This window comes from Thalassophryne amazonica, chromosome 16, assembly GCF_902500255.1.
Source record: "Thalassophryne amazonica chromosome 16, fThaAma1.1, whole genome shotgun sequence".
NCBI lineage: Eukaryota > Metazoa > Chordata > Actinopteri > Batrachoidiformes > Batrachoididae > Thalassophryne > Thalassophryne amazonica.
In genome coordinates this window covers 78,335,706-78,354,956 of record NC_047118.1, presented here as the reverse complement: position 1 = coordinate 78,354,956, position 19,251 = coordinate 78,335,706, and the positions used below count along the sequence as shown (strand labels likewise).

General features: G+C 42.7%; 1 protein-coding gene across 2 annotated transcripts in view; it reads right to left on the bottom strand.

Annotated features, from left to right (window-relative positions):
• The window catches only part of arhgap27l (Rho GTPase activating protein 27, like), an 86,028-nt gene that overhangs the window by 39,404 nt on the left and 27,373 nt on the right, over positions 1-19,251 (bottom strand). For both annotated transcript variants that reach the window (XM_034189802.1, XM_034189803.1), the window contains exons 4-6: positions 7,558-7,779; positions 3,017-3,163; positions 2,665-2,823 (exon numbers count right to left, since the gene is read on the bottom strand). In XM_034189802.1, the coding sequence (XP_034045693.1) occupies positions 2,665-2,823; positions 3,017-3,163; positions 7,558-7,779 (528 nt within the window). The remainder of the gene's footprint in view (positions 1-2,664; positions 2,824-3,016; positions 3,164-7,557; positions 7,780-19,251) is intronic.

The window sequence follows — 19,251 nt, the reverse complement described above, 5'->3', positions numbered from 1 at the left end:
TGGAGAGATCATACAGAATCTTAGCCTCAGCCTATGGTCAGTTAAAAGTTTACAATTCACTTAACCTGCATGTCTTCGAGAGTGAAGAAGAGAAGGACCTTTACTGTCATCGTACATCCATGAATACATACCAAAAAATGTGTCCTTTGCACTTAACCCACCCGAGTTACAATTAGACATAATCTAACCACTAGGAGCAGATGCAGAGACCCTGCCTTGGTCAGGGGCAGAGAAAGGAGCAGACCCTAATGTGCATGTGTTTGACAGCAGGAGGAAACTGGAGTGCTCAGAGAAAACCCATGCACACATGACGAGAACACGCAAACTCCACACAGAAAGAAACTGGGCAGGGGTAGAATCAAACCCCAGACCTTCTTGCTATGTGGCAATAATGTGAACCACTGATCAACGGTGGACTTTGAGGAAGTCGGAGCACCCTGAGGGAACCTACATAAAAATGGAGAGAACATGCAAACTCCACACAGAAAGGACCGGGTTGGAAGTGATGCCAGGATTTTCTCACTGTGAGGCAACAGTGCTAACCACTAAGCTACTGCGCCGCCACCAATTAGTAATCAAAAGCATAAATAGGATGTATGATCCAGACAATCATCCCAATAATGACTGAGTCATTCAAAATATGACAGTTTTTATGACCTAAAACTTCACAAAATGTACCATAAATATATCTTCACTCCCAATTATGATTGTTCATTAACTGTTTAAGGGTCCTCAGGGGAAGGCTTTGGATCAGTTAATCTCCCATGCTGCTGTAATCTGTGTGTGCCTGGTACTAGTGTTTGGGGGGGACACACTTTTGCACTAAGTCCAGTGAGGGGATCTTGACCCTGGTGGTCACAACAGTGCATGGGGGGTGTTCTCTGCACCCCTGTGGGCAGTTCCAGGGCAAGGAACTCTGGCCTGCTCTCTCTGTAGGGTTTGGGTCCTATCTGGCATTCGGGCTGGGGGCCTGTGTCCTATGTCTCATGCTCATGGTGTGGCTTTGCTCAAAGTGTGGCTGGTCCCTGTGGTCATCTCTCGCCTCCTGGTCGTGCAAGGCCCTGGTCCTGTTCTGTTACACACATAACCTGTCCCACTGGTGTGGGGGTGCTCTGTGTCATGTCGTGCTTACAAGGGCGCGGTGTCGCCTGTGTGTTGTGGTACTGCACCTAGGTAATCACACATCTCGTTCCATCTGCTGCAGCTCGCACACAGACTTACAGCCCTTACATGTACACACACGTATGTACATTCACGTAATTCATGCTTACGCACTGTGATTGTTAATGTATGTAAAACTTTGCATATTTTTGTCATGCTGGCTCATATCATCATGAGTGCTTCCTTTGTTAAGCATGTCGTTTTTCTTTTCCTGTCAGTGTCTTTGCCAGCGTCCTTATTGTTTACACACAGACTGTTTTCTATTTCTCTTTTGTTATTTGTCACCATTGCAGTTTGTCTAATGTCTCCTTTATGTGTTCCATCCATCCGTCCATCCATCCATTTTCTTCCGCTTCGTCCGGAGTCGGGTCGCGGGGGCAGCAGCTCAAGCAAAGCTGCCCAGACCTCCCGATCCACACACACCTCCCCTAGTTCCTCCGGGGGAACCCCAAGGCGTTCCCAAGCCAGCTGAGAGATGTAGTCCCTCCAGCGTGTCCTGGGTCTTCCCCAGGGCCTCCTCCCAATGGGATGTGCCCGGAACACCTCTCCAGCGAGGCGTCCAGGGGGCATCCGGAAAAGATGCCCGAGCCACCTCAACTGACTCCTTTCTGTGTTACACCCTTAATTAATTTAAAAGGTGTGTGTGTGGTGGGGGGGGGGGGGCAACAGAAGATCATTGCTGCAGGATTACAGTTGTAGTTATCCTTAATGGTTTGTATGAGTCAGCTGTGACCCAAATTAGACTGATAGATGCAGACGCGGGGTAACAAATAAAGACGCAAGTAAATAACAAGTGCAAACAGAGATTTCTAACGTTCACCAATCCAGATCCAGATCTCTCCCAAAATTTAATGGAGTCTTCCATGCCCTAATATGTATCCGTGGTGAAAATTTTGTCAAAATATCTGTGCAGTAGTTTTGACGTAATCCTGCTAACAGACAGACAAATAAATAAACGCTGATTTTATTACATCCTTGGTGGATGTAAAAACTATTTCTGCCAGATAAGATAATGTTGGGCAGCACAGTAGCTCAGTGGTTAGCACCATTGCCTCATAACAAGAAGGTTGTGGGAACGATTCCCACCTGTGGACTTTCTGTGTGGGGTCCCCCCCGTGTTTGTGTGGGGTCCCGGACATGGAGATTCAGTAGACTGGAAACTTTAAATTGTCTGTAGGTGTGCGTGCGGGTGTTTGTTTGTGTCTGTCTGTAGGTGGCCCTGTGAGAGACTGGTGTCGTGTCCAGGGTGTCCAACGCTAGGATAGGCTCCAGCGCCCCCGTGACCCCTGATTGGAGTAAGTGGGTATAGAAAATGAATGAATGAATGAATAAGACAATGCCACATGCCTCACTATTTTATATCAAAACCACACCTTGAAATCTGAGCTCACGTACAGAGAGCATTGAAGAGAGTCGAACACTGGAGAAATACGATCTAACTTCCTCATCCTCATTAGAAATCTTTTGAAGACTCAGTGTAAAGTCTTCAGATGGTTCACATACCGGGCCACCGTCAGGCCTCTTGATGGCGTCTGCAGCAGTTGCGGGTCCAGGAGAGAGGTTTGGCTCTGGCTGGTCCCATGTCGTGGCTCCTGACACGGTGTTATAGTAGTACGGTCTGCCTGAACATTCATCCAGCAGCTTCTCCCAGTCACCTGAACCCTGGCAGAGGGATCAAACCTTCAGTCTGATCAGGTTTACATTGTTCAGGACTGCTGATCACACAGTCACAAAAGATCTAATATGCTGAAATTTTATTCTCGAAGTTTAAACTCTGTTGAGTGGAGGAAGAGCTGATACAGTTTTCTGTCAATATTGGAGATCTGATTGGTCAGGACAGATGGACAGTTCCTACCTGTGAGGTGGTGGGACTGACATCCTCATCTGCACTACACTGCTCCAATTGTCCAGCAGGTGGCGGGGTACGGGGGTTAGACCAGGTGGTCCGTCTGGTCATAGGATGATAATAAAACACTTTCCCGCTTTCTCGATCCGTGTGAACCTGAAAGAAAAGGTGGCAGGTTTTCATCCATCCTCAGTGAAAACTTGCAGCTCATCTGCTTTTCTGATGTCATCACCTACAACATAAATATATTTCTAATCAATCACCTCTGTTAACTGACAGGATACAGCAGACGATCACCCTGACTGTCTCTGCAACTGTGTGCACAATTACAGAAAATGTACAGCATCGATTTGGATTGTGTGTGTGTTTTTTAAGGTTCCTTTAATCAGATCAGGTGAGAGTTAATCCAGTGTTGGTGGTTTAAATCTGCCTTGTGATTGTGTAATGTTTTATTTGATCTCTTTAGCATCATTCTTTCTTTATGACATCATAAAGATCCTAAATCAAATCAAATCACTTTTATTTATATAGTGCCAAATCACAACAAACAGTTGCCCCAAGGCGCTTTATATTGTAAGGCAAAAGCCATACAATAATTACGGAAAAACCCCAACGGTCAAAACGACCCCCTGTGAGCAAGCACTTGGCGACAGTGGGAAGGAAAAACTCCCTTTTAACAGGAAGAAACCTCCAGCAGAACCAGGCTCAGGGAGGGGCAGTCTTCTGCTGGTATTGGTTGGGGCTGAGGGAGAGAACCAGGAAAAAGACATGCTGTGGAAGAGAGCAGAGATCAATCACTAATGATTAAATGCAGAGTGGTGCATACAGAGCAAAAAGAGAAAGAAACACTCAGTGCATCATGGGAACCCCCCAGCAGTCTAAGTCTATAGCAGCATAACTAAGGGATGGTTCAGGGTCACCTGATCCAGCCCTAACTATAAGCTTTAGCAAAAAGGAAAGTTTTAAGCTTAATCTTAAAAGTAGAGAGGGTGAAATATGCTCTCTCCTTCTAGTCCCCGTCAGTACTCTAGCTGCAGCATTTTGAATTAACTGAAGGCTTTTCAGGGAACTTTTAGGACAATCTGATAATAATGAATTACAATAGTCCAGCCTAGAGGAAATAAATGCATGAATTAGTTTTTCAGCATCACTCTGAGACAAGACCTTTCTAATTTTAGAGATATTGCGCAAATGTAAAAAAGCAGTCCTACATATTTGCTTAATATGCGCTTTGAATGACATATCCTGATCAAAAATGACTCCAAGTTTTCTCACAGTATTACTAAAGGTCAGGGTAATGCCATCCAGAGTAAGGATCTGGTTAGACACCATGTTTCTAAGATTTGTGGGGCCAAGTACAATAACTTCAGTTTTATCTGAATTTAAAAGCAGGAAATTAGAAGTCATCCATGTCTTTATGTCTGTAAGACAATCCTGCAGTTTAACTAATTGGTGTGTGTCCTCTGGCTTCATGGATAGATAAAGCTGGGTATCATCTGCGTAACAATGAAATCCTAATATGGGATACAGTCCATATTCTGTGTGGAGATATCCACCATGTTGTTATTTTGATGTTTGCAGTAAATCTGTAAGTGCAGAGATGCATGCTGGGAAAGAAATCAAAAACCAGTGCCTGCTTCAGTGTCTTGGACGAATAAGGAGTAATTTACAGGACATCATGGATTCCTGGACCACACTTCTGGTTGAATTCTCTCCTCCTTCCTGTTACCATACTGAGGTGAAGTCACATCCTACAACACTGCTGAGATGTTTAAAATTCTTAAAATTCTGTAGTATTATCATGAGTACTCAGAGGTCACCATTCCCTAGTTACACCCCCACCAGAAATGCCTCCTGAAGTCAGAATTCCAACTCATCAACCCATTCACAATAAAACATGGCTACTTAGAGCAACAACAGCTGTGAAAGCTGTAGTTTAGTTTTTTTGTTTGTTTGTTTGTTTTTTAGCACTTCTGTCTTTTTGTGTAAAATTTATTGAACTGTGAACACAGTACTGTCCTTCTGCTCTCTGTGGACATGTTGCTACTGTATTTTTTTTATACATGAAATACAGACCTCTTGAACACCAACCCAATCACAGAGGAAGAGGAAGTGCTCAGCCATTTACCAACACATGACATCACTGAAGAACTTGGCTGAACCCCAACTCTCGTAGAAACTCTCATTGCACATAAAGGCATGAAAAACAACAAAGCACCCAGGGAAGACAAAATTTCAGTTGAGGTCTTTAAGGAAGGAGGTCCCTTTCTCCAATAGCAACTGCACCAACTCATTGTCAAAATCTGGACTCAAGAAGCAATACTTGCATCTACAAGTAGAAAGGAATCTCCTTTCTGTCTACTGCAGGCAAGGTTCTTGCAAGAATTGCCAACAACCCTCTGAGACCACTAGCAGAAAACATCCTCCCTTAAACCCAGAGTGGCCTCAGACCATCAAGAGAGACAACAGACATGATCTTCACTGTCCGCCAATTGCCATTAAACTGTCAGGAACATCACCAGCCATTGTACCTTGCCTTCAAAGACTTTACAAAAGTGTTTGACAGCGTGTCACGCTCACTTCTGTGGAAGATTCTGAGGAAAACGGGCTGTCCAGAGAAATTCATCAAGATGCTGAGGCTTCTTCATGATGACACATCAGCCACAGTTCTGGTAAATAGCACACAAACTGAAGCCTTCAATGTTCAATCAAGAGTAAAGTAGGGCTGCATCTTCACCCTTATGCTCTTCATCATCTTTGTGGCAACAATCCCTCACCTAATCAAGGACAAGGTGCCACCATTCATTGATATTATGTACAAAACAGACAGAAAGCTCTTCGACCTGAGCCAAGAAAAAAATCACCATCACTTCGCTCCTGGATTTCCAGTATGCCAATGACAGCAGCATGTCATCCTTTACGGAAAAAAGTCTTGAGAAATCCTTGAAACCTCCAATGAAGACTACACCAAGCTTGTTCTTCACATCAGCCTGAACAAGACACAGATCCTGTACCAGCCTCCACCTCACTTGGTCAACCCAAAGCTCCCTGCTGTGCAGAATGTGGCACACTTTCTATACCCGAGCAGCCATCTGTCATCCATCCCTGACATCAATGACAAGATCCAGCACTGACTCAAGTGTGCAGGAACTGCCTTCATCCAACAGAAACCTCCAGCCGACACAAAAACTCTTGTCTACAAAGCCATCATCATGCCAACCCTGCTGTATGGATGTGAGACCTGGATCACCTACTGCTACCAACTGAAGACCTGCATTAGCTTGCAGTCATCTAGTAGTGGCTAAAGGTAGTTGAATTCTGTTCCAGTACAAGGTCTTGGCTTAGCTGTGTGATGTCGGTTCTGTGAGAGAGCTCTGTAGGTAAGTTAGAGCAGTTCAGTACAGCAGAGTTAGCATTAGCCTTGGGTTGACTAGTGCGCCCATTAGCATTAGCTTAGTGCTGCTAGCAGAGGCTGGCTTTCACACTGTTCTCAGGAATAAGGATGTACACAAATCCAGACACCCAGTTTTGTTGCAAACCAGCTTCGTACTCTTGGTAGCACTATTCTAACCATGTTATATGTCCTGACAGCTTATGGGTATTCTCCATCCCTGTCAACAGGCCACATGACCACACATTTGTGGTCGGGGATTCCATTAACCATAAAGATAGAGCTGCCACATAATCAAATCAAATCAATTTTATTTATATAGCGCCAAATCACAACAAACAGTTGCCCCAAGGCGCTTTATATTGTAAGGCAAAAGCCATACAATAATTACAGAATAACCCCAAAGGTCAAAACGACCCCTATGAGCAAGCACTTGGCGACAGTGGGAAGGAAAAACTCCCTTTTAACAGGAAGAAACCTCCAGCATAACCAGGCTCAGGGAGGGGCAGTCTTCTGCTGGGACTGGTTGGGGCTGAGGGGAGAGAGTCAGGAAAAAGATATGCAGTGGAAGAGAGCAGAGATCAATCACCAATGATTAAATGTAGAGTGGTGCATACAGAGCAAAAAGAGAAAGAAACACTCAGTGCATTATGGGAACCCCCCAGCAGTCTAAGTCTATAGCAGCATAACTAAGGGATGGTTCAGGGTCACCTGATCCAGCCCTAACTATAAGCTTTAGCAAAAAGGAATATTTTAAGCTTAATCTTAAAAGTAGAGAGGGTGTCTGTCTTCCTAATCCGAATTGGGAGCTGGTTCCACAGGAAGGCTTATGTTCCTAAATAGGTGGATTGAAAATTGCTGTAATGAAGAGGCATTTATTTTTGTGGCTAAGTGGTACTCTTTCTGGGGTCACCGTGGCTTACTTATGCCAGACGGCCTTCACCCTAATGGGAAGATGCGCCACCATCTTATCTTGAAACATAAGAGCTTTAAAAGGAAGGTAACATTCGAAAACTACAGCACGCCATGGAATAGGTCATTAGTATAGGTGTTTTCTTGGACCTTCATTCTCCTGCAAAGATATCAGCATCACCAAGGTTGAGGATCCACAAACACGAACATCACTGCTGAGACAAGTGAACTCCAAAGGCCACCTTACCTGCCATCCGTCCTGTGGGCTGAAGGGGGAGATGGGGCTTATTATTGCAGAAGAGGAGACTGATGAGGAAGGACTGTGGCTTTGAGAAGATGTGGTGGTGTTTGGAACCAAAGTTAGAGGGTGGGTGGGGCTGGAGATGGAGATGTTTGGTGGCAACGTCATCTTCGTCCGGCTGGATATGTTTGTGTAGATGGGAGAGTCAGGCCTCAGAGTACTGTCATGCTAGGGTGAAGGAGAAAATGAAAGAGAAAACAAGAAAAAGAAAATGAGACACAGGAAACAGAAAGAGAAACAGGAAATGAGAGGAAAAATGAGAAAATGAGTGAAAATAAGAGGTAAAATGAGAGAATGTAAAAACAAGTGAAAACAAGAGACAAGTGATAGACAAAATAAGTGTGAAAACAAGATAAAAAAAATGAGAGAATGAGTGGAAACAAGTGAAAACGAGAAACGAGAGAAAATGAGAACAAGAGAGAAAATAAGAGAACAGGAGAACGAAATTAGACAGAAACAACAGAAAAAAGGAGAGACAAAGTGAAAATGGGAGAAACGAGAAAAGGGGAGAATGAGACAAAACAGTGAAAATTAGATAAAATGACAGTAAAAATGAGAGAATGAGAAAAGGAAAGAACAAAAATGAGAGAACAAGTGAAAGAGAATGAAAGAAAATGAGAGAGAGAAAGGGAGGTGATGAGCATTTTTGATAAGCAATGGTTTTATTCTGCAGAGAAACAGTGGCTTGAGTCTCATGCAACTGTATGATGAGTTTATTTCATTTACAATGTGTAAATGAAACGGCACTTGACGAAGGGCAACAAAGCCCTAACGAAACAAGAAATCTGGACTTTAATTGACTTTCGTTGGCATCGTTTAACCTTCATGCAGCTTCGTTCCTGCAGCTGGCGCTTTGTCAGGATTTTTAAACTGTTGAAAAATTTGAATGAAGGGCAACGAAATCCTTAATTCGTCCATATTTCGTTTTGCTGTCGTTCTTGATGTTTTTAATCGTTTGTTTAGTTTTTGTAACGTTATTGTTTAGTTTGACTTCGTTCGACCAGCTGAATGTTTTCACACAGTGCAGAAGCCAGTTTGTGAGCGCTGAGGCTGCTGCTGTGTTCATGTACCGTCGGAAATTACAGGGCAAGTGCAGCCTGTTTGCTTGGATTTTTTTTATCTGGGTTGGGGGTCAGCTTCAATGGGCTCAGGCACCTTATATAGGGAAGAATTAATCTTTTGTCTGGATACAATTAATTATTTTGCCACAAGCAACTGCTGAATTTGAAACAAAAAAGTTGTGTAATTTCCGACAGTAGTGGAACGCAGCGGTAGCAAGAGCAGCAGCTCCTGCTTGTGCTTATTATTTTTATTAAATATAACAATATGAGTGTAAGAATGACAATCCAGCCCTTATGTACATGTGGCAACAGGTAGATAATTCAAATGATTATATAAAGAGCTGTTCTGGAAGACAGGTAGGGGTCAATTGAAGAAGTACACAAGGGTCAAAATTAAAGATGCTCAAATCATTTTAAAAGCTACACCACATTATTTGTCTGATTGTAAAGCTTCCAAAAAGGTATAGTTTGGACTATCTACGAGGTCTGTCAATAAAGTACCGTACCTTTTTATTTTTTTAAAAAAACTATGGATTTCATTCATATGTTTTTACGTCAGACATGCTTAAACCCTCGTGCGCATGCGTGAGTTTTTCCACGCCTGTCGGTGACGTCATTCGCCTGTGAGCATGCCTTGGGAAGGAGTGGTCCCACCCCCTCATCGGATTTTCATTGTCTGGAAATGGCGGAATGAAAAGGACTTTTTTCCATCAGAATTTTTTCAGAAGTTGTTAGAGACTGGCACCTGGAAACCATTCGAAAAATTTATCTGGCTTTCGGTGAAAATTTTACGGGCTTCACAGAGAATAAGGACTGTTACTACAGCTTTCAGGACTGCTTTAAGGACGGTCGGTGCGCCGCGCTCCGAGCTGCGACGACGCGGCACAAAGCACTGGATCATTTCTAAACGGATGGCTCTGTGGATACGAGACCGCCGTGTGCTCTTTCTCTGGTTATCACAAGAGCTGGACATCAGCCATTTTCCGGCAGATTTCACTTTTAACAAGAGATTTTGTCATGGAAAGCCGCGCGGAGGCTTCGCGCGTCACAACCGATTTGCTGATGAAGCGAGACAAAGGAACACCTCCGTTTCTGCGTGTCAGAGGACAAGTTGGGACATGTCCAGCTCTCAACAATTTCTCTTATACTCACTCGACTGGTAAGCACTGAAAGCCGAGATAGGCTTGTCCCAACTTGTCCTCTGACACGCCGAAACAGACGTGTTCCTTTGTCTCAATCGGTCGTGACGCGCGAAGCCTCCGCGCGGCTTTCCATGACATAATCTCTTGTTTAAAGTGAAATCTGCCGGAAAATGGCTGATGTCCAGCTCTTGTGATAACCAGAGAAAGAGCACACGACGGTCTCGTATCCACAGAGCCATCCGTTTAGAAATGATCTAGTGGTTTGTGCCGCGTCGTCGCAGCTCGGAGCGCGGCGCACCGACCGTCCTTAAAGCTGTCCTGAAAGCTGTAGTAAAAGTCCTTATTCTCTGTGAAGCCCGTAAAATTTTCACCGAAAGCCAGATACATTTTTTGAATGGTTTCCAGGTGCCAGTCTCTAACAACTTCTGAAAAAATTCTGATGGAAAAAAAGTCCTTTTCATTCCGCCATTTCCAGACAATGAAAATCCGACGAGGGGGCGGGACCACTCCTTCCCAAGGTGTGCTCACAGGTGAATGACGTCACCGACAGGCGTGGAAAAACTCACGCATGCACACGAGGGTTCAAGCATGTCTGACGTAAAAACATATGAATGAAATCCATATAGTTTTTGAAAAAAATAAAAAGGACCGTTACTTTATTGACAGACCTCGTATGACTGAATGATCCAGAGTTATGGGGTAAAAACAGCAAAAATGGTGACAAAGGTCAGTTCCAGTCAGTTTTTTCAAAAGAGTAATGTCTAAGGAGTACTTGTGCCAACTTTGGTGCTTGTATCACCATTTGCATGATTTTGCTCTAAATATTCTCTTAGCTGTTGCACTAACAACCAAGCACTGCATGAAATAACACCATACGTATATTAACGTTACATAGTCTTGGCATTATGGTGGTACTACTTGTCAGGTAGTATTTTAACTTGATTCAAGGAGATAGGCTTCCGTGCTTTTATATTTCCTCATAGCCAAACCGTCCACACAAAGTAGTGAACAATATCAGCATACATAATCGAGGGACACTTTTTCATGTCATCTTTCCACTGTGTTATGACCCGAGGGTGAGCCAGAGTCGTTCCCTTTGAGCTTTTCAAAAAGGTTTTTGTTTCTACCCATGTAATATCTTCCATTTTTCTATATTGAAAACAGCGCTCACCAGAAGTCCTAAGACAAAACGGAAATGCCTCTGTTGTAAATGTGGGCGGGGCTGAATAAGGTGAATTTAGACCCAGAAGAGCCAGCATGAAGCCAGTGTCTGGGCTGTGTTCTGTATAACACCACATTCACAGCTGAAGAAATGACAAACTCATTAATTCATAAAGGGTTAAAGCATGAACACGCCTCTCTCTTAAGAACCACCTAACCTGGGTTCGGGTGTTTATTAAATCATATTTTTGGGGACTGCTCATAATATTAAAAGTTATGAGCCGTGCATTTTCTCAGTAATCATACATTAAGTAGATTTAACGGGTGAAGCTACCGACAGCTGCTAAAAGTGCTAACAGCGTTATCATACAACATTAAATCCTACAAGTGTTTCAGTCAGTGTGTCCAGTGTGTCTGCAACAGAGAAGTCTGATCCATTAGTGTCATGCTCCAGACCACGATGGGTTCCTGTCTTTAGTTGTGGGTTCTCTTTAACCTCCAGGTTCTGAATCTTCATTGGTTTTATTCATGTCTCATTATGGTCATGCTTATGTTATCATTGGTTTTGTTTCTATTTCTTCATATTTGTATTTGTTCACTCTTGGTCACTTAGTCACTTTAGTCATAGTTTAGGTCTATTTATCACATTTATTGTATTAGGCTTTAGTCACAGGTTTTTGTTATTATCTATCTTATTGTATTTTCTGTTTATCAGTTATCTTGTTTTCCTTACTGCACTATTCTATAGTCACCGGTTGCATTTATTCTCTGTTTGAGTTTGCTTTTCCACTTTGTTACTTTTCATACTTTTGCCATTGTTCAGTTCCGTTCTAGTTTTGTTCAGCCGGTTTGTGTTTTTGATCATTAGTTTATCACTTTTTTATTTTGCTCATCTCATTTGTGATTTCAGTTATGCTATAATGTCAGGTTTTGTTTTCAGTTCTCATGTAGTCTTTCGTTTGTACTTATTATTATTTTGCAGGGCTTGAAATGAAGATTGTGAAATCCGAGGAAAATTTGCAGGGGGTCGAGCCGGGGTCTAGGGCCGGCAGGCCCCAGAAACCAAATTCATTTTCTATGTAATGATACATTTTCAGCATCTCCTGGAAGAAAAAAATCTCAAAGGAAGTGCATATTTAAATTATCCTAGATTCAACCTTTCATTTAAACTATCAATGATAATGTTGAAGTAACTGAATATGACATGGAAGTAGGACCTTTTAATTGTAAACCAAATTATGCATTAACTCAGAACAGTTAAACTAAATTCATGAAGACTGAAAAAAATGTTAAAGCATTTCAAAACCCACAGCTAAAAGTTGTAGAATATTTTGAAAATCATGCTAAAATATCAATAACACACCTTATAGTAAAAAAGTCACCTATTGTGTAAATTCCTGTAAACCCACTCAAAGCCACAGTGTCTTTTTTTCCCATGAAAAAAGTCTACATTAATAAAAATCCATTCAAAGCTACAATGTATTTTTTCCAATGAAAGAAAGTCTAGATTAATAATAATAAAAAAGAGTCACATAATCTTGTCTAAAATCCTGTTTGAACAGCACAATGTTTATTTTCCAGTGAGAGAAAAATCTTACCGTGTTTCGTGAGGGCACAGTTCACTTTTCCTGTTTCTTTGATCTTTCAGGTGTGTTCATGAAGCCAGCGACAATTCCACGGATTCTTGTCCTTGTCAAACTTTTTCACACCGTCTTTCTTGCCATCTTTGCTCTGTCTGATGTCGCTCCGCAACACAGACATGCTGCAAAATTCTTCTTTTAAAAACTTGAGTGCTCTAAAAGTTTGCAATGTCCACATGCTACGTTTAGCTTAAGCGTCTTGCAGGAGCCACACAGCGTCACCGCAGCAACCAACCAGTCCCGCTTTACGACAACTGTCGTAACAGCTACGCTTTCAGTGGTATTTTTCCTCCGCGAAGATCCGCGGATCCGAGGACAAAGATTTGTATCTGTAACACACAGATCAGTGTCTGTGGACTTAAGAAACTTGCACAATGTCATAAAAAAAGGAAACACTTTGTGATAGGCATTTTAAAAACTCAGTGACAATCACAATTACAGAGTCCAACACTAACACGCCCCCCCCATGGTAAAATCTGCGGAATTCCTCGGAGCCGCTGAGTTTTCACAGCCCTGATTTTGGTCCGCTTTTAGTTCTCCTGTTCATGCTCTATCCTGGTCCAGTTCATTCAGTTGCATTGTATTCTGTCTTTGGGTTTTGAATCATGTGTTCCCACTCCACATCACTGCACCTGCCATTGTCTCTTTCTCTCATTTTGTTTCTGTCTGCTATGTGTTTTCATCCACTCCCACTCTTGCACCTGCTCACGTGTCTTTGTCTCTTTCATCACTCCACTCTGTGTTTCTCTTCCTTCACTATCTTGCACAGTGCTTAATCTTTGTCTTCCCCAGTCATGCCCCCTTCCAGAGCATTCTGAACAACTGTTCCTCATTCCATGCCCTAATTAGTCAGTCACTATTTAAACCCTCACAGTCTCACAGACCCCTGTCAGATTGTCGAATGTATTTCACTTTCCAGCCCTCATGTCTTGTCTTGTTTTGTCTTCGTATCAGCCTGCTGGTATTTGACCTAGTTCTGTCCACGACTACATTTTTTACCTTTGCCTCCGAATGCCACCACGCCTTGTGTTTTGACCTCAGCCTGTTTATTCAACCTAGCTTCAGCATGCCGTCTGTCTGTACCTTTGCTTCGCTGCTGGACCACCTGTGTACTGAATCCCTGCCTGATACAGCGATTAAACCTTATTCTAACTCCATCTGCTGGGAGAGTTTGCATTTGTGTCCACCTGGTTTGTGCCACGCCCTGATAATTAGGATGTTTCACCACAACAAGCCAGATTATTCCAGATATTTATAATAAAATGCTCCAAACAAACAGACACAGTCTCTCCGACCAGCTGCATCGAATGGACTCTGATCTAAAGACGAGACATGGAGACAATCCACTCACCAGCTGTCAATCAAAGCAACCATGCCCCCAATTATACAGAACTTTATGGTTTAAAACAGATGGTAGAAAAAACTTCACTCCCCATACAGTTGTCATGGAGACAGAAGCTGTTGAAAGAGATCAAAACTGTTTTTGTACCAGACTGTAAACATGTTTGTTTCTGCTCTAAAGTTGGACATTTTAGCATGGAGTCCTACGGGAAAGTGTTCTGTTTTGAAGCCAGCATCAAGTGGCCAGTCAAATTACTGCACTTCCGCGTCAACGTCATTTATAGCGGGCTCAGGTTGCTGCTTGTGTGAGATTCAGCCCATGGAACGGGACATCTGTGCTATGATTGGTAAAACATGGTTATGTGGTTTACAGGCACCAGCCTGAAGATAGATCTAAAACGTAAGCAGTAACCTTACAACTGTGACACTAATAAGATATTATTTGTTTGCTTGGTTGGTTTTTAAATCAAAATCCTCTTCCATGTTGGAAAACTCAAATTCCAGATTGAAAACGTTTCTGAGTCTGGAAAGTTATCGCAATCCTGTGCAGAGTTCCAAATACATTTTCTCACTTCATAAAACTAAAGTGTTCACAAGATAAATAAATCATATAAAAACACTGAAGTGGTTTTCTCTACAAATACAATCTTTTTCAAATATCAGAACCCCCCCCACCCCAACACATTTTTGTCAGTTTGTACGTGATCCCACGCACAGCAATGGAAACATTCTCGACTTGTTTGTTGGCCGTCGAGGCGCTTATTTTTTCTTTGATTTATTCTGATTCCATTTGTTATTTCACACTCCTGTCCAAGGATTGTTGATATTTTTTCATTGACCAGACTTACTGGCTCCAAACATCAAATGGAACTTGGTGTTAGATTACCTGTGGTCCTAGAGCAAATTTCTGGCAGGGATGGTTCCTTGAACAGTGTTGTTGGGAGTTTTAGTTTCGCATTGCGAGGTGCGATGGACACAGTTGCACCTATGAAGCTAAAGAGACGTCTACAAAGGAAAATGCCATGATGATGATGATTACTGATGATTTCTGTGTTTTTGACAACAATGTAGGAGGCTGGAGTGAGTACGGTGTTGTTCAAGACTGGATGAGGCTGAGTGTGGATGGCGTGATTCTCTGGCTGAGTACAACTGCCAAGGCAAGTGATCAGTCAAAATTAATTAGCAGTAATAAGCACAACTGGAAATTCTTGTTTGACACCATAGCAAAACTTACTCGTCATCAGCCAGTCAACCTTTCCAACTTTTCAGCTGCTGCTTTTATGGACTTTTTAAATAGGAAGTTGGAGGATACAGTGAGGCAAATAAGCATTTGATCCACTGTCGATTTTGCAAGTTTTCCCACCTACAAATAATGTAGAGGTCTGTAATTTTTTTATCGTAGGTACACTTCAACTGTGAGAGACAGAATCTAAAAACTATAATAAAAAATCAGAAAATCACATTGTATGATTTTTAAATAATTAATTTGCATTTCATTGCATGAAATAAGTATCTGATCCCCTACCAACCAGCAAGAATTCTGGCTCTCACAGACCTGTTAGTTTTTCTTTAAAGCCCCATTTACACATAGACGGTAAGAGCTCCCGGAAGCATCCCGGAAGAGTTTTTGGCTCCTCCGGGCCGTCTTAGGGATCAAACGCCGTTGTTAACGCCGGCGCTAGGGGGCGTGGCTTAGTTCCGGCTTCACCGGGAATCGTCAAAGAAAAAATTATTCAACATGTTGAATAATTCCGGGAGCGCTCCCGGAGAATTTGCGTGATGACGGAGACAACGCAAACAATGGCGTTTGATACTTTTTAATCGCCGTTTCATCCTGTCCCTTCCTGTAGTGCCACAGTTTACACCGGCGTTATTCAGCGGCCGGCGTTGTATCCCTAATCAACGGTGTATAAAACGGCGATAGAGCCCACATCGGCGTACACAACGCCATTTTAACTGGCGACAGAGGCAGACAAAACGGCAGCGCTAGCGGACAGTACGCTGTTCTAAACGCCACCTCCCGGTTAAAACGGTGTTCCAAACGGCCGATAGGTGGCAGTCAGTATAAAAACACTAGCGCGCTGCATGCAGGCCTCTCACTCGCGGCCAGAAGACAGAAGAAGAACAAGAAGAAGAAGAAGCTCCAGATATTTTTGCAGAGAAGCTCCAGTATGCCTCCAAAGAAAGTTTGGCAAGAAGAAGGAAACCAAGAGGTCTGGTCCAAAAGTAGAGGGGAGGCCTGTGGTGGAAACAGAGGAGCAACACGTTCAGGAGGGGGAAGGGGAGGAAAAAAAGGCTGAGGATGATCCCCCTCCCCCTGCAGTGACTGAGGCATGTATTCCTGCTGCTCCAGCTGCTCCAGCTCTTGAACCAAGTGGATCCAGAGAGCAGTCTGCTGGGGAGGAAGTGCACGTACACCTCGACCAAGTTCCAGCATGGTGCCTGTTGCCTCATGCAAGGCCTCAGCTTCATCAATGCCCATAGGCATGTCCATGTCAAAGTTTTCTTGGTCAAAGAAGTCCATGGTGCTTCTTTTACAGCTCTGCTAGCAACTCCAGAATGATGAAAATGTGTGCAGAACCAGCCTATTATACTGGATACTCTGGGGGTGGTGCCTAATATGCAAATGGTCCTGGAGTAATGCAGGATTTACCCTGTTTGCCTGGGTAAAAACCTGGGTATTAACCAGCGGTACGCAGGGCATTATCGGCGGCAGCAGAACATCGCCGTTCTCACCCGCGTCTTAACCTGCAATTGTAAGGGATAGAACTGGGTATTCACCCCCGTTGCCTGATGTGTGCCGGATGCTACGGCGTCAAAACATCGCTTTATTCTGCGGATTTAGCAGCATTTTAGCCACCTATTTGCGGATAGTACGGCGGTCAAAATGCGGGCAAAGTGCTCCACCCCTTTCCACAGCGAAAACAGCCGGAACTACCGCGAACTTTGGTCTACGTACTACCCGCCGACTAAACCGTCTATGTGTAAACGGGGCTTAAGAAGCCCTCTTATTCTGCATTCTTTACCTGTATTAATTGCACTTGTTTGAACTTGTTATCTGTATAAAAGACACCTTGTCCACACACTCAGTCAATCACACTCCAACCTATCCACCATGGCCAAGACTAAAGAGCTGTCTAAAGGCATCAGGGACAAAACTGTAGACCTGCACAAGGCTGGGATGGACTACAGGACAACAGGCAAGCAGGTTGGTGAGAAGGCAACAACAACTGTTGGTTTAATTAGTAGAAAATGGAACTGTTAATCTTTCTCGGTCTAGGGCTCCATGCAAGACCTCACTTTGTGGGGTAAGGATGATTCTGAGAAGGTCAGGACTAGACGGGAGGACCTGGTCAATGACCTGAAGAGAGCTGGGACCACAGTCACAAAGATTACATTAGTAACACATGATGCCATCATGGTTTAAAATCCTGCAGGGCAGCAAGGTCCCTCTGCTCAAGCCAGCACATGTCCAGGCCCGTTTGAAGTTCACCAGATACCATCTGAATGATCCAGAGGAGGCATGGGAGAAGGTCATGTGATCAGATGAGCCCAAAATAGAGCTTTTTGGTAACAACTTCACTCACCATGTTTGGAGGATGAGAACAACCCCAAGAAAACCATCCCAATCGTGAAGCATGGGGTGGAAAAATCAAGGGGACAGGGCGACTGCACCGTATTGAAGGGAGGATGGATGGGGTCATGTATCATGAAATTCTGACAAACAACCTCCTTTCCTCAGTAACAGCATTGAAGGTGGGTCATGGCTGGGTCTTCCAGCATGACAATGACCCCAAACACAGTCAGAGCAACTAAGAAGGGGCTCCGTAAGAAGCATTTCAAGGTCCTGGAGTGGCCTGGCCAGTCTCCAGACCTGAACCCAATAGAAAATCTTTGGAGGGAGCTGAAACTCAAAACCTAAAAGATCTGGGGAAGATCTGTATGGAGGAGTGGACCAAAATCCCTGCTGCGGTGTGCAAACTTGGTCAAGAACTACAGGAAACGTCTGACCTCTATAATCTCTGTAATTGCAAACAAAGGTTTATGTACCAAATATTAAGGTCTGTTTTTCTGTTGTGTAAAATACTTATTTCATATGCAATAAAATGCAAATTAATTATTTTAAAATCATTCAATGTGATTTTTGTTTTTTTTGTTTTTAAGAATCTGTCTCTCACAGTTGAAGTGTACCTATGATAAAAATTACAGACCTCTCCATTCTTTGTAGGTGGGAAAACTTTGACAGTGGATCAAATACTTATTTGTCTCACAGTATCAGTCACAAGATTAACACAGACTTTTCCAGCTGTGTCAGGAAACTCTGGTATAATATAACATATGTAATTTTATGATTATGACACAAAAAAGTTGTCTGAAATTGTGATAGCAGCCAATTATACCACATGTTCCTTTGATCCATTGCCTTTTAGGCTGGTAAAGGAATTCTGGTCTTCGTTTGGGCGTTTTTTTCCTGGACATTGTAAACTCATCATTAACTACTGGAATTGTTCCAGCTAGTATCAAAGCAGCAGCTCTGATAAAGCTTCTCAAGAAACCCAGTCTGGATTCAGGGTTGCTGAAAGCCCTATTTTAAATTGATCTTTCTTTTTTTTTTTTTTTTTTTTTTACTTTTTTTTTTTAAAATGTGAGAAAAGATTGCTCATCAACTTCTTGCCTATGTCTCCAAGAATGATCTTTTTGAGACCCTACAGTCAGCTTTTAGGGCTAATCTTTCTACCAAAACTGTACTTACGAGAGTGGTGAATGATTTATTGATGGCTATGAATGTGGAATCCACTTCGGTGTTGCTGTTGCTTGATTTGAGCAGTTGATCACAGCATTTTGTTGGAGAGAACTGAGAATTATTTCTGTATTTTTGGATGGGTGATTTCATTGCTAAGCTCATACTTGTTGGGCAAACTGCAGTGTGTTTATTAAAATAACACAACACTTGAACTATAAGCTATGAAATATGGGGTACCTCAAGGTTCTGTTCTTGGTCTGCTATTGTTCTCTCTATATGTGGCACCTCTTGGTCAAATTATACAGAGCCATGAAAATAAATTTCATGGCTATGCTGATGATCTGCAGATGTACTGTACAATATATATATATATATATATATATATATATATATATATATATATATATATATATATATATATATATATATATATATATATACACAAGGTCTGTGATAAAACTAACGTACCTTTTTATTTTTTTCAAAAACTATATGGATTTGAATCACGTGCGATTACATCAGACAACCTCGAACCCTCGTGCGCATGCGTG